Consider the following 20,466-nt stretch of genomic DNA (forward strand, 5'->3'; position numbering starts at 1 on the left):
CTGGGCGACGGACGATAAGAATGCCGGTCCAGTTACAAAAGAAGAAGAAGTTCGGGGGAGACGAGAATCTAGAAAAAGTTAAGGTAAGTTCGTGGATTGCAAAACTAAAAGGAGCGATGCGAACATTTTTCTGGGGGAGATGTGGAAGGGTGGGTTGGAGACAGCAGCAGTCCGTAGAGCTGGTGAGGAGAACGGATCAGCGAGGGGGAGAGAGGCAGACAGCAAGGTGGAGGAAAGCAGACTATTCGTGGGGGAACAGTAGAACGCACCTTTGTGTCTTTGAGATAGAGATCTGGAAAGAAGCCGGGGGCGGATTGAGAGTCGAGGTCGAAAACAAGAACGCTAGACGATCCAGAGTCGAGATCAGAAGATCGAAAGGATCGAGAGTTCCTGGCAGGTCAAGAAAAATGAAGAGGCTTGCGGCGAATTAGCTGGTGGCCGTGGAATTACCACCGTACGGGTCGTGACGAACGTCACGAAGTGACTGTTTTCGTTGTTTTTTTTTTCCGTACTAGACTTCGTTTTCGCGCTTTTTGGTCGTACCGCCAGATCGCCTTGTGCGACCGCAATTGGTTTATTATTATTATTACCTCAGCCCACACTGGTTGTGAAACTGCCGCACAAATTGAGGCCTGGTTTCTGTTCTCTCTTTTTCGCAGGAAAGCTTCCAGAGAGGTCGGGTATAGATAGATAGCTCATCCTCAGCCTTACATGTGGTGCAAGCTGCCCATCGCAATTAATTTCAGTCTACAGGTGACAGGTCAGATTTGACCCGACTATCTCCAGTTATCCCAAGATTCCCCCAAACCTGGAGTTTGATGGTGCATTTCCGGGACGGTGCGTGGCCATAACATCCCCAGACAAACCTACGACGGGCTACTGCCACGCCGAGACCGTCACTGGTGGTTTGGCCGCAAACGCTTTGGTTTCTCTCGACGTGTCGCTTCAACTCAACGTCAGAGAAATTCCATTAGGATGGAGAGGAAGCTCTCCCCCCCGGGTATTTTTAGAATGTCAAAATTTTTTGAAGGTCGGGCTATTTAGTGTGGTTAGCCAGCTTCCACTCCCCTGCCTTCTCTTTCCTTCGTATACCATTGCAGAAAGACAGGTAATTCAACTCTGCAGAATGTAAGGCATCTTCAATGAATTGTGTGGGAGAAAGTCAGTGTCGTCACTCTGAAGAACAACCTTCCATACCAGCTCCATACATACCATACAGCCGACGTACATGCCAGGTACACCCACATACTAAAGTAGGTGGCCAGTGACTTACCAGTGACCTCCATCCGTACCGTACCCCAACCTCCACGCCGCAGCCTGAGGCACGTATCCCATCGCAGCTTTACTCAACATCAACACAACAATACAATCCTCGATCTGCAACAATCCGATTTGCTTGCAGTGCTGGAGACAGACATGTTTGCGCGGCCTTCGGCTTCTCATACCACCTTCCATCCGGGATCTACATGGATGATGCCTGTGGTTTGGTTCTATTCCCGTGCCATCCATTGCCCTCACAATCTATTGACTGCTTGATGCTCGATCAAGGATGCCTTCATTATTAACATTGAGGGTGATCAAAGCAGAATTCAGGTGGACTGCAGTTGCGCGAACACATACTCTGTAGGGGTAGAGCCGTTGCGCATTCCAGACGAACGCGAACAATCTCCCGCAGTTTACCATTCCTCCAGACAGAATGCTGATCTGTCAACTGCCATTCACGGCGCTCTCACAGAGCAAGGATATAATTTCCAAAAGGTAGCAGCCCTGCGGTCAGAATCACACGGTTGCAAACAGAAAACCCAATAAGATCAGCGGCACAGAGCCGCACCGTTCCGTTATTGACCTAACAAGTTATAGTATAATTGGCTATTCGTTAGCAATGCTTTTAAGTCAAGGCCAACGAAGGAGCTTCAGATCCATGCATCTATGCATTGCCTAACTGCCATCGATTACCCTTGACAAGACAGCATCCAATATATCCTACAATGGCACCCCTTGCCAAGATACACAGACAAGCATCTCGCGCTCATCTATCACTCCAAAAATCCAAAAGAAATACACCTAAATGAGTTGAAACAAATCTGAAAATATAAGTTCAGACACAGTCTCTCAATCATCGTCTCCGCTCAGACTGAACACAAATCTAGCAAGGCAACAACAGCTCGCAGCAGGCCATCTGCAATACCTTCTCGTCTTTCATAGCGCGTATGTCTATCCTAATTGACTGGCCTCTTAGCAATAAGTATAACTATTTCCTTTACTCCTGGAACCCCATGCATAATGATCAATGGCTCTGCCCCCTCTTCACCCTCCTCGGAGGCAACACAGCAATACACACACCTCATATTATCGTCACGGGAAGTACTATGGCCTATCTATAGTAGATTTAATGCATTGGGTTGCATTTCCAACTTGCATATGACATTGCCGGGAAAGCTAGGCTTGTGTATGGTAGAGTGGGATCATGGCATCACGTAGGGGTAGCAAATCTCCAGTTGGTTGGAAGGTAGTTGAATTGCGTGGTAGATGCAAATTGTGATGAAATCTATTGCCAATGCTTGTGAAGATTGATACTTTTTGCAATGGTCGTTGTTGTTTACTACTTGTGTTCTGGTGCCAAGTAGATATATATTATAATCATTGTTCAATGCTGGTAGTATTTCAGTCCCCTCAGCCGAGGCTCAAATATATAGTAGTATTACTGTTGAAGATAGTTTTGGAACGTCAATTACGAGTAACAATTGAGTTGTACTATTTGAGTTGTACTATGTAAGAACCAACAGAGTTTAACTCAAACCTAAGTGTTCCTATCTTAAAGATAAATCTGGTCAATATCATATGCTGCGTAGATCTTCACCGCAAGCAACTTTGTCTCCTGCGACGCACATCCTCGGCAACCGATAACGGCCCAGACAGCTCACCTCATCCCCGCACGCCGAGCCGAACCGATAAGTGCATGCATGCTCCATCATCTTTTCTTCATCTCAATTTACCTTTACTCACCTTATGATCTCCGTCTTCGTATCTAAGACACATATTATTTAGTACATAACTCAAGAAACTACCCCAGCATGTCAAAAGCCATCTTCCTCAACCCCATTGATGGTAAACCCGGCAAGCCGGGTCAAGTCTATTACCCCCTCGCTGTGAAGACCCTTCCCCAGCCTGTACCTCAAGGCAGCGAGGTTCTAGTAAAGCTCACAGCTACATCACTAAACCATCGCGATGTGTTCCTTCGCCAACACCTCTATCCGGGCGTCACCTTCGACGTTCCCATGGGTGCCGACGGTACGGGAACCGTGATAGCCGCCGGTGAAGGAGTGCGCGATCCGCAACGCTGGATCGGGAAGCGGGTGGTCATCAACCCAGGAGTAGGGTGGAAGGATTCTCCGGATGGACCGGAGGATCCCAAAGGGTACAGAATCCTGGGCGGGACAAAGTCGTACAACAAGGGGACGATGCAGGAGTATCTCGCCGTCGATGAGGGGGAGCTGGAGGAGGTGCCCGACCATTTGTCGGATGCAGAGGCAGCGTCATTTCCGCTCACTGGCTTGACGGCGTGGAGAGCGCTGGTGGTCAAGGCTGGAGAGAGGAACTCGAGCAAGGGAGCTGCAGTCCTGGTGACCGGGATTGGAGGTGGCGTGGCATTGATGGCGCTCAAGCTTGCCGTAGCTAGGGGCGTGGATGTCTATGTGACGAGCTCGAGTGAGGAGAAGATCCGGAAAGCAATTGAGCTGGGGGCTAAGGGAGGTGTGAATTACAAGCAGGAGAAGTGGGAACAGAAATTGTTGGAGTTATTGCCTACAGGGAAAGTGGCTTTCGATGCGATTATTGACGGGGCTGGAGGAGATTCGGTGGATAAGGCCGTCAAGTTGCTTAAGGTGAGCAAACTTTCCCCTCTTTTGCTATATGAGTAGTGTGGATGATCTAACTGGAATAGCCTGGTGGTGCTCTTTGTGTGTATGGCATGACGGTCGCACCGCAGATGCCGTTCTCCATGAAGGCTGTTCTGAAGAATATTGATGTCCGGGGCTGTACGATGGGCTCGCGCAAGGAGTTCAGGGAGATGGTCGAGTTCATCAAGACGCACAAGATCCATCCAGTCATCTCGCGGGTTCTGCAGACTGATCTGGAGGACATTCCTGCGATCGATGAGATTTTCCAGGATATGAAGGACGGGAAGCAATTCGGGAAGCTGGTGATTGAGTTCGGCAAGACCTCTGGAAGCAAGCTGTAATGTAGATATCAATGCCGATGTTAGCTTTCTTCCATGCTGGTGTGTGTGTTCCGAAGGAATAAATGGACACGATAAAGCAGTACTTGCCATAGCAGCCTGAGCGTGTAGTCGCACCTTCCCTGCGCCAGGTGATCCGTTTGCCTCCATGTCGCAGCCCTCTGAGTTGACTCCAGAAGCCTCTGAACTTCATCACAATCCCTCCCTAGCCTTTAGGCCACCTGCACGTTTATCGTTTTATATTCAAGGATAGTTGAACCCTCATTGTTTGTTTAGATAGCGCATCATACTCGACTCGGCGATATGGATGTCGACATTCTCACCCTATACGGACCTGGGATGTCCTTTTATCGGTCGCAGATTCAGTTGTCGTCTTCGAAAGAGAATGGTATAGTAGGAAGGGCAAAACTGTCATCACTTTCGGTGTGTCAGCTCTAGAACGTTCACATAACAGGCAGCAGGGGTATAGAACGTGTCTGCAGGCACCAGTGCTAATGTCTACCCAGAGATACACCTCGGCTCTTGAGTCGTTGAAGGCCAGCAATCAGAACCTGGACTATAAAATGAGCACGCTACGCTCCAATGTATTCAGACTCAAGTCCGACTTGTCGAAGCTTCAGCGCCACGTCAAGGCGTTTCATAATGAGCTTCTGACCACATGGCAGGCTGACACGCTGACCCGGTTGGTTGAAGTTGTCTACGAGCGACAAAATTGGAAGTTACCAGGAGGGGCTGCTGTCGGTGATCACATCCATTTGAGCCGCGAGAGACAGTCACGCATATTGGCCACGGCTGCGAGGAGGATCAGAAAGCCGATACTGAGAAAGAATTTTGGGCTCTCGGTGCAGTACTACTCGGCTCTACAGAGATACGACGAGGTGAGTGGTCAATCCCGTCGGGATTTAGCAGACCGGGCTCTGATGTCAGCAGATTGTCCACCTGCGCAGTACGAATGCTTTTCGGACGGAATGCACATTTGCTCGAAGACTAGTTTCAGAAAAGGAGAATCATTGGGGCATGTATCGATTTTGGGGGGCGCTGTTTCCCCTATGCTATAGTCGGTCTGTGGAGGAGAGCGCCGAGATATTCTGATATTGTTCCCGTGGGCGAACGAAAGAGATTTCTCATTTCAGGGACTGTCTTGCTTTCTGGTAGTCATCTCCGAGTAGATAGCACCGAATGAAAGCTCGGTCAAGTCCCACAGGCTTGCAGCAGCCGTAGCGGGTTGAGTGAGACATGCTACCAAAACCGGGATGACCATCTGGTGTTGCTACCGATCCTATTTCTGGCAACGACCCATAGACAATCCAATCATTCCCTGGCTAGTTCTCAAAGCCAGTAAATCCGCCGTCCCAGCATGAAAGGCCCGGCTGCGACTCTGACTGGCCATGTTTCTGGTATTTTCGACCAGCGGAGAGGACCTGCATAGGCTATGGGTTGGTTGGATTGCGTACGCCGTGCGGATGCAGGATAGGCTTCGACCATGCAGCGCGACGTCGGAAATTCCAGGACGATGTCCACTAGACCGTATGTCACTGCGAAAGCGCCACCATTGCACGTTGTTAGCTCCCGGATCCGAAGAAACAGGGTTAAGGATGACCCCCAGCTATCTCACCATTAGGCTGATAAGACACACACCTGCGTCACAATGCATGACCCCTCCTCCCCTCCATTCATAACGGCGACCATGTAGTAGATAGAATGACTGTGGGCTATACGCTTGTGCGTGAGCACAAATCACTGACTGACTGACTGACTGACCGACGTCGAAGGATGGGCTGAGACGGGGATGACTAGAAGCCCAGCAAAAACTAGCAAAGCAAAGATGACCGGGATCAGCTGACCGAGTCAGTCAGGTGCGAACTAGCGCATTGATGCTGGACTAGGATTTTTTCTCAAGATTTTCTCTTCCCCTCCCCGCCCTCCTTTCCTACAGGATGATCGTGTCGATTGGACACGGGATCGGGGCCTCCTTTGGATCTCCCCATGCCCATGCCCATCCATCCTTCGGTGATCATCACTCGCTAGTGATGGTGCCAGGTCGGAAATGGAGAGGTACACGATTGGTGGCTAATCCTTAGAGGTGGTGCTGTAGGTGTAGTCGTCGTCACTCTGGTTCCGAGTAAATTCCAGAAATTTGTTCAGTTGATAGTGGGGTGGTGAATAGGGGGGTAAACATGATTGACTCTATGGCGTAGTTTCGTGGTAGGGCGTGCCTACTGCCTGTAGTGCACATACCTAAGTACTAGTCTGCTAACAGGGAGTTATGGGTCTATGGGAATTGGTGATCCTGGTCTAAGGGGGGGGTTATACGCTGGAGTATGGATGAGCTGCAGCGTGCTTTACGAAACTGGGTATGTGGGATGTATCCCACTTTTGTTGAGATGTTCAGCTCGATGGTAAGTTCGTGATGGAAGAAAATGAGCAATCTCCCAAATGGATCACATGTCTCACCATACAGCCTGATAATAAAGGCTATATACGATAGAGGCTGCACTATGGGGCAGAATAGCCGCCACCAGCACCACCACCAAAATATGACATAGGGATCTAGAATCAAGTAGATAGAAATATGTACCAGAAAATAGCCCAGCGGGAACTGAATAGTACTGATTTCATTCATGGTCTGAGACTGAGTTTACTAAGCGGCATTTGCATTTCCCCGACAGAGCATAATATATAGTATTCTGAACCCACAATGAAGATGGATATAGTACTACTAGTACAGCCAAACGCCACCCAGGATTTACCCTCAAACATAGTACAATCCCACGAGGCAGTGAAATTTACCTATCCAAACCTTACTAACCACCTTAAAACCCAAACCTGTCAACTAAAGTCCAACCACTTAAATGGCTACTATCTCGCCCGTGCACCGCATCCGTCCCGACTGAGCCTCGTGTGACACAGACAAACAGCCCCAGACATGGATGGAGACTTTGCAACGCTACTAGCAAAGCAGCCCTGTCGGCCCTTCCTCTAGGAGTAAGAATCCCCTCCGGTGCGCGATGGAATAACGGGCACGGTATCCCTCCATCCCCATCCCATAACATAATAGTAACTTCCGATAACGGGGTGAGTGAAGTGGCGCAGATGTTTCAAGCTGAGGCATACGCCACTTTTCTTCTTAACTTAGCACATATCTACCATAGTTGCTGAATGGTATAGACTACTAAGTTTAGTATCTTCCATGGTTTGGTCTGGTTGGTATATACTCGGTATCAGACATAGCAACTTACTACGGTAGGTATATCCATACTATCCACCCTACTTACTCGCAAACCATGCACATCACTCACCCCTTATAGACCATCTATACAATTCCCACGAGACTACTGGGTATATACGGAGAACGCCGTTGACGCTCTGTCCATCTACGATGGAGTTAGTTCCACACTGCTCGTCCCGAGGCTTTGGGTCTCTTCTCTACATACCACACATAACTATGGTATTGACCTAGTTGAGTAAGATTCAAATCCAGTCCTGGTGTCTGGTCTATTCAGGCTACTTTTAGGTTGACTTGTTTCACATCTATCCCGCTTTTTAACGAGCCCCTGATTTACTTTGTGATAGATGGTTGGTGGTGGTCTTTACTGGTTGATGTGGGAGAAGTTAGCTTGGTAGGGCAGTGCACAGCCACAATGGGGCAACGGCTGTACTTGCTTGGTTAGGGAGCTTATGCATAGGTCGTGAAGAATAACGAGCATAGTAGATAGCTTGATTGATAGATGGTATAGATGGGAGATAATAGGATGATTAGATGTGTGGCTTATTGGTTTGAAGCTGGGATGGGTAATTGGATAGTAAAATCACATGTGATATGATGTGATGTTATTGTCCATAATTATACCCAACCGAAGTTACTAACCAGGGAATACTTGTCTAGCAATAGTAAAATCTCACACTGGATACCCAGCAGCAATAGCAGCAATTAGCAGAATACTCATACATAGTAACTCTCCAAACCCCGCCAAAACCCGTAAAAGCAGTCTACTCACTTAGTAGTTAGTTACTTCGGTACCGACTGACTATAATAGCACATGCTTAATTTAGCATCAAGAAAGAAGCCTCAACAAACTAAACAAGAATTGAAGTAAGAAAAAAAGTCGACCCAAAAAAACCAACTAAGTGAGAAATAAAAATAACCGGGCAAAAATAAAATAAAAAAAAACTAACGCAGACCGACACCCAACCCAACCAGCCAACTAGAGTGAGCCTGACCTGACTACAGGTGAGACATACTACGGTTTGCAATTAGGGTTCGGGTTGCGCCTGGATGGGAAATGGATTGACGGGCGGGCGGTTTTGTTTAGTTGTGTTTGTTGTGGGGGCTTGGGTCGGCATTTCTTTTACTCCTCACTATCTAAGTCTTAAACTCTTGGGTAATATTTGCTTGGTTTTTAGTTAGTTCTAATTTTTATTTTTCATTTTTTATTTTGGATGAGACAACTACCGCGCTACTATACTATAACTAGCTTAATGACTATCTTGGCTGGATTTGGATGGATCATGGAGGGAAGATAAAAGTGCGGCTGGCTGAGGAGAAACAGACAAACAGGCCAAGCCAATCCTTGCTAACTGATTGACTAGCTGGAAAGTCAAGTAAGGTGACAAGTGAACTGACTAGTAAGTATCTATCTAGATGGGTAGAGACTTGACTACTAAGGGAAATGGTCTCCTCCCTGCCTGATTTACTTGTCTAATTGCTTAGCTAGTGCACTACTTCGTAAACTTGCGGATAAAGAAATAAGACAGGTGAAACAAGTGGGAAAATATAAAGTAAAATAAATCAAAGCAATATTAAAATTAGATATATCTAGTTACTACGTTGTACTCCGTACTGGTATTCAGTTTGCTGTGTTTGTCTTTGTGTAGATAACCATAACCAGCCACCATGATCAACATCCCGCTCGTCCCCAACCAAAACGTGCCGATCAGAAAAAAAACCTTCTTACCGTCTATCTGTCCGTCCGCTCTGGGTGGGCCGTACTCTACCTACTTGCTGTGTATGCACGGCGCGAATAGTCTAAGACCTGTTATTGCATGCAAATTTTGACGTCCCTCGTTCTGTGCTACCTTTCTTCCTGTCTGCTGCTCCTAACCTCCCATATGGCGTATCCCGTGCAGCTTGAAATGAAGTCGGATGAAAGAAATGATCCGGGTGGTTCTGGTGGGTATGCCAGCATTCAATGAAGTACTTACTGGCGCATTTTAATTTCCGATATCAGGGTTTGTGTGATAACCCTAGCATCAATGTGAGGTTTTTTATTTTCCTTTCTTTTTTGATTATCTGTATCAAGGGGCGATGGGCGGATGGTTGATAGCCATGTCCAAGTAAGGGTTGTAAACTCTCGACTGGTGTACCTGGACCGGTCTACGTCAAGTCATGATTTCCCGGGTAGATTGATTATCGACACACAGGAAACCAAGGTTTAGACTAGACGGGAGGATGCAAGGACGATCCAATCCAAGGCTGTCTCTTGCAGATGAAAATTTAAACTCCATGCGTCTTTGCTTGGTGCCTCGTGAGAGGGTGGCAGGTCGTGTGTGTGTGTGAGTGTTCCTTTGGGGCTCCGTACTGGGGTCTTGAGATCCTGTGATGACAGTGGTGTGCTATGGATGGAGCATCATCCACTCGAGAAGTACCAATGACGGCATGCTGGCCGTTAGATTGGCAGCATAACATATATCAGGGACAACTAAGGCGCGACTAGAATCAGCTAGAGCACGTTTAATTTGACTGCTCTGAGAAAGCGTAGACTGCCATTTGTCGTGGTGCCCGGTGGATGCCAAGAGCCGGCCGGGAATTGGACGCCTTCCAGCTATTCATCACTTTAGCTGACACGCCGAGCCGGGGTTACCTGCCCACCGCAATTAAAAGACCCTGAATGCTTAATTGCGGTTCTTGTGCTTCGGCTGCTTGGGGACTGGGGTGCTGCTAAATTGTGACAGATGCAACTTCACTTGATCACAATGGTCGATACCACCTTCCTTTCTTTGCTCGAGACAACGAGCATCATTACGGCGCCATCGTATGATCAATGATCACCGCAGAACCGTATATACTAGCTGGTCTAAAATTTATCCCATCCCACAGAGGGACGACGTTCCGGATCCGAAATACGATGTTAGGTACGACAAACACGCTTCCTCGGTAGAGAGCAGATTTCCACGCGCTGGGACCCATGGGTCCGTCGCTGCTAACCGTTCCACTTCCATCATGCTTCCGGAAGATTCACCTCCTTGTTGACCGGCCGCTGGTTGGTTCCTTGGGTTGAGGTTCGGAGCCGCTAGGATTGACTGGCTCGCACTAGGCGTGAGTCGATGGGGGAAAGTGGAGCTTCGTAGGATTTCTCCGGTCGACCCCGGTGATGTTCCGGTGGTGGTGGATTCGCCAATTGAATGATTTCCGGAGTCCAGGGCTCAATAATGAACCGTGACTGAATAATGATTGTTAATGATAATCCTTAGGCGGAGGACGCCGCCGGTGTAGATAGGCGTTGCCCAGCCCGGGGCTTCCACATTCTTCACAATCTTGAAACGAATCTCGGATGCAAAGAGGTGACGATCATACTCCTCGCACAACAAGAGAGAATCCTTTGTCTTAGCACACATGTAATATCTAGTCTACCCGTCGGTTCCTGCTGCCCATCAACGGCACAACTCACTACACCGGCCGAATTCCATGCAGACTAAAGGACGGCTAGCGCGCAGCCGGGGTTGGCATGGTCAGTGGACTAAGAGCCATGATGGACTGCGGGATTTTCCATGCCTTGATCGACTGGGTTAGCCTGAAGTTTGAACGATGAAGGGCAGAAACTCTGCCATCCTTCCTAGGCAGTAGCCAATTTGTTTTGTCCCTTGAGGTTGTGGTCCGTCCGCTTGTTGTTGAAACTTTGGTCGGTCACTCGGTCGGGCGGTCGGGTTTCCCCGAGCATTGGCCGACCTCTGTCCTAGTGTCCTTTTTGGGCCTGTAGGAAAACCATTCAAGGAATGCCGGGCCTCCCTCCGACGTGTAAGGCAGTTCGTACAAAGTACAAAGTACCCATTCGGAGCGCTTCGTAGAAATGCTGGAGTAGATTCGGGGGTCAACATGCAAGACACTGTAAATTGAATTGGCGTCGGGTTGATTGAAGAAGGTTTGTAGTAATAGATAGCTCATGTGCCGGTGTTTGGGATATATATTTTTCATATAGACCATGACAAAATTAGTAGGAGTAGTAGTTTGCACTCATGTCCTTGTTTGACATTCACAGGGGTAGTAGTATTGTCTGCCTCACCTCGACCCCATGCAAACGCATGTCAAGTTGAGGGGACAAACCATCCCTCGTGGCAATGGAACCATGGTCCTACAGACCACTTTTCCTCTTTCTTCTCGAACATGAGCTCAAGGAAACTACTTCGGTCGCCCATCCCAAAAGGGGACAAGCCATGCACTATCGTGCACAAGGACTGCTGATCATCCCTGGATGTAGCTTAGGGGAACGAATTATCTCCATGGGGCTAATCGTGCTATCTTTGTCGAGGCCCACAGCTTCCTTTTGGCATATCTGGATAGGAGCCAGTAATTAGTCTCAATGCCTGCTCAGAATCTTTCTCTCCCACAATTGCAAGGTGACTAAGGTAGGTACGGATACACTAGTTGCTGTAAGACGGCGACGGGGCGTGCTTCTCAACGTGCTCCGAACGATGATCCGCCAAATTTTTGCCTTTGGGTCGATCTTTACGACGAACTTTATTTGGCGCCTTCGGTTAATTTCTTGAGATTGAAGCGACTCCTGCGTTGGAGGTGCTGTCGTCACATCGTACGATATAAACTATGCCGAATTATGGCTGACCGACAGTATGTTTGTGACGGACAATGCTAGGCTATTAGTAGTATATACATACCTACAACGACCACTACTATGCGGTACATTTAGATAGCACCCGTAGTTGAGCAAGTAGCGCAGGGCCCAATGCCCATGACTCGGAATTCGGAATGACACAAGTGACAGTATCTTCCGGAGTCAATCGGTTCTGGTAGTCGTTCCGAAGCCCTTGAAGACTATTGAAGCAGTATCATCTAGGTTTGAAGACTATTTCTTACCAAACGCGGAGTACGGAGAACCTCCGCAACAGGACCGAGGGAGACTGAGCCACGATGTGCCGTCCTTAACAGAGTAAGATCGACGACGCTCGGCTTTTTGGACAGCATGACCTCATGGGAAACTAGGGCGCAGCTTGCCCGGGCTTGTTTCTTCTTGACTCTCGTCGATCTGAGTAGCGTTGATGACTTGACCACCGTGGAACACCGCCATGACCTCATCTTTGGTCCGGGACCGTCAGCATGATCACACTGGGCGGCCTTACGACGATTAGATCCTAAGCAATAAGCTGTACCTAAGCATTGGTCCGTGGTTGGAGGGGGTTGCTACGGGGTTTGATTAAACATCAATAGTTCCATCCCTGTTCTTGAGAAAGGGCAAGCAACCAGGATGGGCAGTTTCCAGCTGAACGCCCAAGGCCACGATGACGGCCGGGATGATCAGCTCATGGCGGTTGGCCAGGTCTCAGCAGCTCAGCCGCGAGAAGCGTCCACTGACGGCTCACAGTGTGGTGACAATGCAGGGTCGCTCTGCTGCGAGTGGAGATGGTAGCAAAGGTAAGTAGTACTACCATGCTGCTACCTTACCACCACCACCTCCTCTCAGGGGAATAGCCTTTCGGTGCTTCCCATCGTGCCACTCACCGGACTTAATTGTGGGCGAATCAAGTGCCGACATTATTTTAGACGGAGGATTTAGGAGGAAGAAGCGGAACCTTTTTTTACTTCCTTTTTCTCTTTTCTCTTATGCGCTAAACCAAAAGGAAAGTGAAATCGAGTGGCAGTGGAGGGGAGGGGCTCCACACCGCCCTCTTCTGGCGCCAATGAGACGGCCATGTCCGGCCCTTGCATGACTTCCACTGGAAGCCAATGCAAGGCCTGCTATGTTTAGCATCTCAAAGTACCGCTTCCCTCAGGTTGATCGGCCGCTAGATAGCTACTTTGTAGTGTGTGATCATGGTGGTGTTGGCTGCACGGCCGTGTTCGAGGATTCCACGATCCCACTGGCTGTCGACAAGAGTGCAAAGAGAGTGCTATCTGCTGTGCATGTACCTTGCTGTACATTTAACTCACACCTTGCTTGATCGCTAACCGCTTCAACCGAGTGGCCAAATAATCTTTGGAAAGGCAAATTGTCCGCCTTGCTTATCAACGAGAACAAAAGATAGAAGGCTGGGAATCCATGGACACACAAAGGCCGTTGAAAGTGGATGATCTCGGTAGACCAAACTAAGCATAGTTGATCCCAAAAGGTCAGCCGCTGCGCTGCCACAATGTGGAGTGATGATGGGAGGAAGGCACGGAACAACGGAATCGTTGACTCTGACTGGCTCTGGAAGTGTTTCCTGCACGCTCGGGCGGGCTCGCAGTTGGCCTGACCCCATTTCTCATGACTCCTGCTCTTTCTTCCCCGACTGATCAAACATGTGGGAAAGACACACCACGGCACTCCGTAGACGAATCAGCAATAAACTTTTCCAGAAAACCTTGGCGAACCATGCGAGAGAGTCTGTGATGTTTGGGCCTTGGTGTCATGAGATGATGGCGGCGTGTGGAATTACCCAACGAGATCACTATGAACATACTGAGTCTACCAAGTACTGGCTACTTAGTTTCACTACAAAGTACTGAACAGCCGGAAGTCTACTGAGGATAGACGCCAAGCCGTGGGCGGGGAAAGTAGAAGGGAGGAAGGCTTGTTCCCGGGGCCACCGATGAAGAGCAAGATTGAGCACCAAGTTTGCTATGCAGGTCTAACTCGCATAAGAGAGATAGATAGTAGATACGAGATAGTCGTAGTATGTCTTGTGAAGTTAGTTAGGAACTTAGGACATTAGGACATAACTTTGATACTCAACACAGTACGGAGGTACTGACATACGGAAGATAGACTAGTACACAGTAATTTTCGGAACATCGGTCAGAACTTGGACCCGATCACTGGAACTGCGAGGCTGAATCAGGCTTTATCTCCAGACCCAGAACGGAGCATTCCCAAACGGGATATTGATGGAGGGGGCAGCCAATAAACTAAAACGGTCTTCGTTCGGCGGGTCACTGCTGCCTGAGGGCTCCAAATTAAGAAAATTCCAAATCGGGCAAAGGTTCCTTGAGTTGGCAGCGAAGCGCTCAACATTACTTCCTGTTTGGGAAAGGGGGCAGGGGTGGGGGACCTTGTGAGAGCTAATAATATGTCACGAACTCACGATCGCTCCGATTCCTCTTTGCTTCCTCCCCTCGAATCATTTTCACTCTTTACTCAATTGATTTGCTTACCTCGGTAGACAGCTTGGACCGTAGAGAATTCGGTACTACTATTATCTCTACCGCTGGCCTCCGCGGATCACGAAGGGTCCTTCTTCTAGGTCGGTTATTTCCAAATTTGATTGGAAGGACTCTCAGTGGGAGTTGCTCTCTAGTAGTAGTATCCTTTGATTCCGGTTATCTACTCTTTCGAGAAGGTAATCCGGTTGGCCTAAGTCTCAAACTGCAACAATTATCTATGGTAGGCCTAGAGAAACTAGACATCGAGAACCATGTCATAGGAGGGACTACTAAACAGTACTAGTAGTGAGAGTAGTCATGAGAACGAGACGTCGAGTGATGCATGAGACGGGGCAAAGCAATATGGAAACAACGCAGAAAACGGCAAGAACAACGAGGACATGACCGTGACGGTTAAAGTTTGCTACTGCTGGTACAATATGTTAGTTACTGAGTTAGCACAGAACTAACCACCATCTAAATTGACCCTTTTACTAGATGCAGAGGTCAGTGACAGGGCAGCTCATCCTGCCAGATGTACGAGGTTGTTTAGCCCAAACTTTCTGCGGAACAAGTTATGATGGTAGGCTGGGTGGCTGCTCGGGGGGATCCAGTATTATTCTTAGGTCCCGTATCAACCAGTGTATCAGGGCCTCTCCCGAAAGGCCAAGGAAAGACCGGAAAAAAGTGAACATCGCCCCCTTCCCCCACCAACGAGGATCTCAGAAAGAATGGACAATGACTGGAAAAGCATGGTACAGTCGCCGCAGGTCATACTTTGTAGAGAAGATGGAGAACATCTGTTACCAATCTGAATCCCATAGGGCCGGAGGTATCTCCAGTAGAACCGAAGTTACTACGGAGGTAAAAATAACCGTAACCAGAAACCAGTTCTCTTTTTTGCCTTTTCCCACCCCCCCTCCTCCTCTCTCTCTCTCTCTCCTCCTCCTCCTTCCACTGGCTTCTGCAGCCCTGATCATTTTTCCCTTGGGGGTGGATCCACCGGTCAAGGCGGCATGGACCGCTTGAACGGTGCCTGCTGCTATTCTTTGCTAACACCCTTGCTAGCCAGATTAGCGCCTTTTCCCTGGATTTATTTGGGGGGAAAGTTGGATGATTATTCACCCAATACCCAATGGTGGGATTCCTCTCACCAAATAAGAATCACCTATGCCGAGAATAAAAATAATCATAACGTTTCTTGGGCTTCATGACTTTTAGCCCTGAAGCTAACTAAACCTATCTGGACTAAGCACTTCCCTACTCTCTCCACTTAGGATTTCCCCTCTAAGTGAAGGGCCGCTTTTCCTAGCAAAGAGAGAGGATAGGAGAGAGTAAAAAAAAAATAATATTGAAAAAAAAAATTACAAAATAAAGACGAGAAAAATAAAAAAAAGGGAAAATACTAGTGAAGGGTCTCCCTCAAAAGAAGAGAATTTTAGAATTTTTCCATTTTTAATTTTCCTACCCTTGAAGAGCGGGGATTGTCTTCTTACGGCCTTCCCATCCTTCCTTCCTTGAAGCTTTCCCCGTGACCCGATCCGATGCTGAGTGGTTCCTGGTCAAAGGAGGATCGGAGAAGGTTCGTAAAAGAAAACCATCTCAGAGGGTTATGGGACGGTACTAAGGTCTCCATGGGACTGGTAGTCTAGCGGTAGAGATGTGGAGGACCACCACCAGCCCAGGGACTTTTACGATGGAGAAAAAAAAAGATCCATTTAGGCCAACCAGCCATTTTGGTCTGTCTTCAGATTTCAGGGTGTTATGATTCCCCAAACAACCTCAGGTATAATTATAACAACACACACTCACGCGAGAAAGAGGAAAAGACGCCGTTTGATCTTCCTCGGTGACCGAGTTCCTTCAAGAGAAAGATTATTATTATTATTATCCTTATCCATCCTTATTATTATTATCAATCGTCATTTATTTATATCATTCCGGGATCCATTAACCTCGAGGGATCAAAGTGAATTGTTTTCCAAACAATACCCCCGGTCCTGCAAACCTGATCCCTACTACTTACTACTTATCTAACTATTTTCCCTTCCCATCCTCCCACCAGCGCATCCCCGCCACACTAAGGCTATTGTCGCCCAGTGCTCTTTCGTTTCTTACCACCGCATCCTCGGCTCAAAGCGGATTGCTTTGGAAGGGAAAAGTAATATATCTCTCGTCATCTCGTACTTGACGGTCACTCTTGTTCTTTTTTTATTCCCTCCACTACTACTGCTCCTCCGCCTCCTACTACTTCTCTTCTTCTCCCCCCCTCCTCCTCCTCCTCCCCTCCCCACCTTTTCCCCTTTCACTTTTTCTGTGATGGCACAGTGAAGGTATCCCTTGTATTTCTCTTTTTTCTTATTTACACTTCCACTCGCTCGTCCCACGTTCGCCTTACACTCGCTTTGTTTGGTATCGGAAGTATCATTACGTTCGCTACGTTTGTGTTGATCAACGAAGAAGGAAAAGAATTAAGAGAAGGACCGAATTGAGAAAAAAAAATATTAACGAAGGAGAGAAGCATTTATTGGCAAGCCAAATTGGGAACTGATCGGACTTATTGAATATCCTATTATTCAATCCTCACGGACTTTACGCGCTCGCTGATTGTTCGACACCCGTCGCTATATTCTCTGTTTAATTGCCTCGAAGCTTGGCTCCGTCTCCATCCGACCAGAAGGGGGGAGGATCTTTTTCTTATTTTATTTTCGACAATAGTGTCTTTAATATTTCCGAAGCAACCGAAAATCCACGGGAAAGCCGCTGATTGACTGGACGCCATCTTCTTTCCGTGTCGTGTGGTCTCCTACCCAGCTGTTCGTTTGCCTGGTCCCTTATACGCCGGATCTATAGAGCGATCTCCGTTTGTTGAGCGGAAGGTACCCCCAAGGACGATCATCGAACCACCGTCTTTTGTCACGTCCAACAACCCTCCTCGTTTCAGCAAAATCACCTTTATTTGCAGTGTCCGGATTCGCTCATCTGTCTCAATTTTACACTCTCCCGAACAGAAAACGAGAGTGGATCGTCAGCTAGCCATCTTGCCAACCTTGTCTCTCTGTAGTCCTTCACACGAGGTCGGACCTGGACTCAAACCATCGTGGATCTTTGTCTCGGCTGAGGACACCACCTTATTACGAACTAGCAGGGAAATATCTCAAATAGGCTGCGTTTACTGACGAAGCCTCTCCCTGTGCTGAAGTCATTGGTCTGTTAAGGTTGGTGCCAACCCCCCCCTCCCTCGCCCTTTGCCACAGACTCTGTTGGTGCCTTGCATCACTCTCCTTCGTGTCCCCTTCCCTCTGTACTCCTTGCTTCTCCAAGGTCGTGCCTTTGCCGCACAAGATCCCAAGGAAAATTAGGGTCCACGATGGGTTCCGTGCGCTTGTCACCTCCCCTTGTATGGTTTCCGTCACTAAACTTCCGGATGTTTGTTGTTAACCCGCCCCCGTCAAGGTGTAGACTACCTCGTTTAGTCGCTTAGGGACCGTGACCTTTTTTGCATATTAGATTTCAAAAGACCTCAGAGACGCATCTCTTGTCTTCTCATCTCACCTGGTAAGTCTTGCTGGTCTATGCAGCGAGCCGGTTCCTCGCCTTTTGGGAGGGTTCTTACTCACTAGTTGAGTAGTTCGTGCCCCGACCTAGTCCTCATCATCCTGAGGGAAACTTGAGACAATTTCGCTTCCAGGAACGCCAGAAAAGCGAAAAGGTCTTCTTCTCACTTCGACCGGCTCTTCTCGCTCGCTCTTATCCAGTGCCTGTTACGGATATCTGCCATCCAACCTATCCGCCGCGTGAGGTTAAAACAGCGCCTTCAGATGGAAGCTGGTTTCCTATAGGTTGTCAGAAGCATTCATCGACAGTGTGGCTCACCTCTGGTCTCTATCCTGCAGCCAACCTTTCGTGGTTTCACCCTGAGGCGTTGGATCCTGATCGCTGATTCGAAGCTTTTCGTGGCATCTTCCTCGTCCGGGCTGACAGCCACTTCGTGTCGTCATTCGTTTTGTCTCGGAGAGCTCGCTAGTAACTTTCCGACATCCTATCGTTTTCCAGGATAAATTCGCTGTCATTCGCTTTTTTTAAGCTGTTGTGCTTCGTTGCAGTTTCTGCAACACCTTCAAACTGGCTTACTCGAAGACGCACGGTGTTTTGGTGAGTCCGGGTCTTCCTGCTCGCTGCCCAATTGTTGCTTTTTGGTCCCTTCCCATTCCATTTTGTTTTTCGACTGGATCAGAATATCTGATTCATCACTGTCTCGCCGAGTGCCCCAGCCTTGTTTTTCCTGCAGTCACACCCACCTTCTCACCCGCCGAACACTGAACTGACCCGGGGGCGTTTTACAGTTCAATTCCGAGTTACAAACACCGTTAATTCTAGACGAGTCGTTGGATTTTTCGGATCCTGAAGAGTCACAGTTTCTCGGTGCTTTTTCAGACGGCCTTCTGGCCAAGTCTGAGCCCATCTTGTCTATGTCTACTTTCCAGAAGCCCCCGCACGCGGCGTTGATCGGTAAGCACTGATACACCCCCTCCCCCCTCCCCCTTCCTCGTGCACATGGCATGGCTGGGCCAGGGGTCCCTAGGGAAAACGCACTCCGTTTGAACTCTGTGAGACGCTGACGCTCAACTTTACCTGAATAGACTACGACTCTGCTCGATCTTTGCATGATGGTATTCCTTACCAAGGCTATGGCCAGACACCCTATGTGACGGCCACGCCGCTGGTTCCTTCCCCCATGCCCGATCACGCAAGCCAGATATCGGACTGTGTGCCTTACATGGCGAACGGAGAGTATGCGAGCTCCTACGAAGAGGCTCGTTCACCAATGCTGGCCGCCGAGAACCGCCAGATGCCGGAAGTTGTCTCTTATTCCCCCCAAAGAGGATCCGAAGGTACCAGAGTCTTCGTCCAGATTCAATCGCCCTATGATCTCCATACATCCTCCTATGCGACTCTTTACCTTGTCTTCGGCTCGAAGAAATGTGAATGCGTCCCCCACTTCCTCGGCTTCCAGGGTGCTTCATTCCAGTATGCGCTTTCCGTCGACACGCCCCCTTTCAGCTCCACGGGCTCTCCATCGTTCGCAGTTCCCTTGCAAGTGTCCATGGATCACAACGACTGCCATGCAGTCACGCTACAAGTGGGTGTTTATACCTATGAACATGCCTCGATGCAGTCGCCTTCAGATGAGTCCCGCAAGCGGAGGGTGCCTTCATACGCGGATGAACCTCTGTCGAGGGCACCCAAACGAATCACCGGCCCACCAATGCATGCAAAGGAACCATCCAGCGTATCCTCGGCGACCTATCCGCCGTACCTGCAGTCTTTGCCCGCAGTGAATAGTTTCGTCAGCCCACATCATACGGCGGCATCGCCGAGAGTTCCTTCGACGCAGTATCCCGGCCTATCTACCGCATCTCAAGCCTCTATCCGGGCGCCGTCGCCTATGACTCCATCATACAGCCCGTCCTTCCTTGCTGTCAGCAACGATGCCCGAAGCACTACTTATACCATCGGCCATCCTCTGCGTCAGCAAAACCAAGCATCCCCAAGCAGGTTCGGGAATCCAACGCTCATTCGAACGTCCACGTTGCAGCAGTCGGGCGCATATGGCCAAACGCAGTCGTTCAACCCCTATGCCATGTGCCCGACCAAGGCAGTGTTGAAGTTGAGTGGTGATCTTGATTCAATGACGGAAAGCTGGTCCAGAGAAGAGCGGGAGGCGAAGCGTCGGTTGGTCCAATTCACACGGATGCAAAGCGGCAGTACTATCCACGCAGATTTCAAGCCTGTGGCGCCTGAAGATCGTGCTCCCAATAGCATCTGCATCAGCTGCATCTACTGGGATGGGAAAGACGAATGCTTTGTTACCAGT

At 48.8% G+C, this 20,466-nt stretch overlaps 11 protein-coding genes across 11 annotated transcripts; 8 read left to right on the top strand and 3 right to left on the bottom strand.

Annotated features, from left to right (window-relative positions):
- Positions 1-20: 20 nt before the first annotated feature.
- On the top strand, positions 21-1,962 carry An02g02050 (hypothetical protein; the record flags this gene model as incomplete). The annotated part of the gene is made up of 8 exons (XM_059746104.1): positions 21-83; positions 171-397; positions 660-675; positions 761-939; positions 1,058-1,108; positions 1,277-1,498; positions 1,587-1,772; positions 1,881-1,962. 8 exons carry the CDS (start codon positions 21-23, stop codon positions 1,960-1,962), a joined length of 1,026 nt encoding a protein of 341 aa, XP_059599899.1.
- A 1,112-nt stretch (positions 1,963-3,074) lies between these two features.
- An02g02060 (uncharacterized protein) lies at positions 3,075-4,240 on the top strand (the record flags this gene model as incomplete). Its single annotated transcript, XM_001399310.3, has 2 exons — positions 3,075-3,884; positions 3,944-4,240. The coding sequence occupies 2 exons, from the start codon at positions 3,075-3,077 to the stop codon at positions 4,238-4,240; spliced, it is 1,107 nt and encodes a 368-aa protein (XP_001399347.1).
- Positions 4,241-4,540: 300 nt separating this feature from the next.
- An02g02070 (hypothetical protein) lies at positions 4,541-5,295 on the top strand (the record flags this gene model as incomplete). Its single annotated transcript, XM_059746105.1, has 2 exons — positions 4,541-4,660; positions 4,720-5,295. 2 exons carry the CDS (start codon positions 4,541-4,543, stop codon positions 5,293-5,295), a joined length of 696 nt encoding a protein of 231 aa, XP_059599900.1.
- Positions 5,296-5,361: 66 nt separating this feature from the next.
- Positions 5,362-6,241, bottom strand: An02g02080 (hypothetical protein; the record flags this gene model as incomplete). The annotated part of the gene is made up of 4 exons (XM_059746106.1): positions 5,362-5,555; positions 5,659-5,772; positions 5,876-6,076; positions 6,172-6,241. The coding sequence occupies 4 exons, from the start codon at positions 6,239-6,241 to the stop codon at positions 5,362-5,364; spliced, it is 579 nt and encodes a 192-aa protein (XP_059599901.1).
- Positions 6,242-6,558: 317 nt separating this feature from the next.
- On the top strand, positions 6,559-7,908 carry An02g02090 (hypothetical protein; the record flags this gene model as incomplete). The annotated part of the gene is made up of 4 exons (XM_059746107.1): positions 6,559-6,636; positions 7,148-7,312; positions 7,589-7,654; positions 7,741-7,908. The coding sequence occupies 4 exons, from the start codon at positions 6,559-6,561 to the stop codon at positions 7,906-7,908; spliced, it is 477 nt and encodes a 158-aa protein (XP_059599902.1).
- Positions 7,909-9,346: 1,438 nt separating this feature from the next.
- An02g02100 (hypothetical protein) lies at positions 9,347-11,351 on the top strand (the record flags this gene model as incomplete). Its single annotated transcript, XM_059746108.1, has 12 exons — positions 9,347-9,407; positions 9,538-9,571; positions 9,659-9,777; positions 9,829-9,902; positions 9,997-10,093; positions 10,190-10,269; positions 10,335-10,426; positions 10,517-10,622; positions 10,709-10,874; positions 10,952-11,022; positions 11,104-11,161; positions 11,215-11,351. The coding sequence occupies 12 exons, from the start codon at positions 9,347-9,349 to the stop codon at positions 11,349-11,351; spliced, it is 1,095 nt and encodes a 364-aa protein (XP_059599903.1).
- Positions 11,352-12,155: 804 nt separating this feature from the next.
- Positions 12,156-13,002, bottom strand: An02g02110 (hypothetical protein; the record flags this gene model as incomplete). The annotated part of the gene is made up of 4 exons (XM_059746109.1): positions 12,156-12,284; positions 12,327-12,650; positions 12,830-12,857; positions 12,896-13,002. The coding sequence occupies 4 exons, from the start codon at positions 13,000-13,002 to the stop codon at positions 12,156-12,158; spliced, it is 588 nt and encodes a 195-aa protein (XP_059599904.1).
- Positions 13,003-13,252: 250 nt separating this feature from the next.
- An02g02120 (hypothetical protein) lies at positions 13,253-13,708 on the bottom strand (the record flags this gene model as incomplete). The annotated part of the gene is made up of 3 exons (XM_059746110.1): positions 13,253-13,331; positions 13,400-13,464; positions 13,550-13,708. The coding sequence occupies 3 exons, from the start codon at positions 13,706-13,708 to the stop codon at positions 13,253-13,255; spliced, it is 303 nt and encodes a 100-aa protein (XP_059599905.1).
- Positions 13,709-13,865: 157 nt separating this feature from the next.
- An02g02130 (hypothetical protein) lies at positions 13,866-15,617 on the top strand (the record flags this gene model as incomplete). The annotated part of the gene is made up of 11 exons (XM_059746111.1): positions 13,866-13,921; positions 14,011-14,136; positions 14,288-14,377; positions 14,446-14,517; positions 14,613-14,689; positions 14,786-14,829; positions 14,873-14,894; positions 14,937-15,021; positions 15,106-15,162; positions 15,239-15,420; positions 15,559-15,617. The coding sequence occupies 11 exons, from the start codon at positions 13,866-13,868 to the stop codon at positions 15,615-15,617; spliced, it is 870 nt and encodes a 289-aa protein (XP_059599906.1).
- Positions 15,618-17,958: 2,341 nt separating this feature from the next.
- An02g02140 (hypothetical protein) lies at positions 17,959-18,747 on the top strand (the record flags this gene model as incomplete). The annotated part of the gene is made up of 5 exons (XM_059746112.1): positions 17,959-17,988; positions 18,099-18,146; positions 18,220-18,453; positions 18,485-18,614; positions 18,695-18,747. 5 exons carry the CDS (start codon positions 17,959-17,961, stop codon positions 18,745-18,747), a joined length of 495 nt encoding a protein of 164 aa, XP_059599907.1.
- Positions 18,748-19,060: 313 nt separating this feature from the next.
- On the top strand, positions 19,061-20,466 carry An02g02150 (uncharacterized protein; the record flags this gene model as incomplete). Its single annotated transcript, XM_001399319.3, has 2 exons — positions 19,061-19,100; positions 19,232-20,466. Coding segments are annotated over 2 exons (1,275 nt in total), but the record flags the coding sequence as incomplete, so codon positions are not given.

The sequence above is a fragment of the Aspergillus niger genome, assembly GCF_000002855.4.
Source record: "Aspergillus niger supercontig An02".
In the NCBI taxonomy this organism is placed as follows: Eukaryota; Fungi; Ascomycota; class Eurotiomycetes; order Eurotiales; family Aspergillaceae; genus Aspergillus; species Aspergillus niger.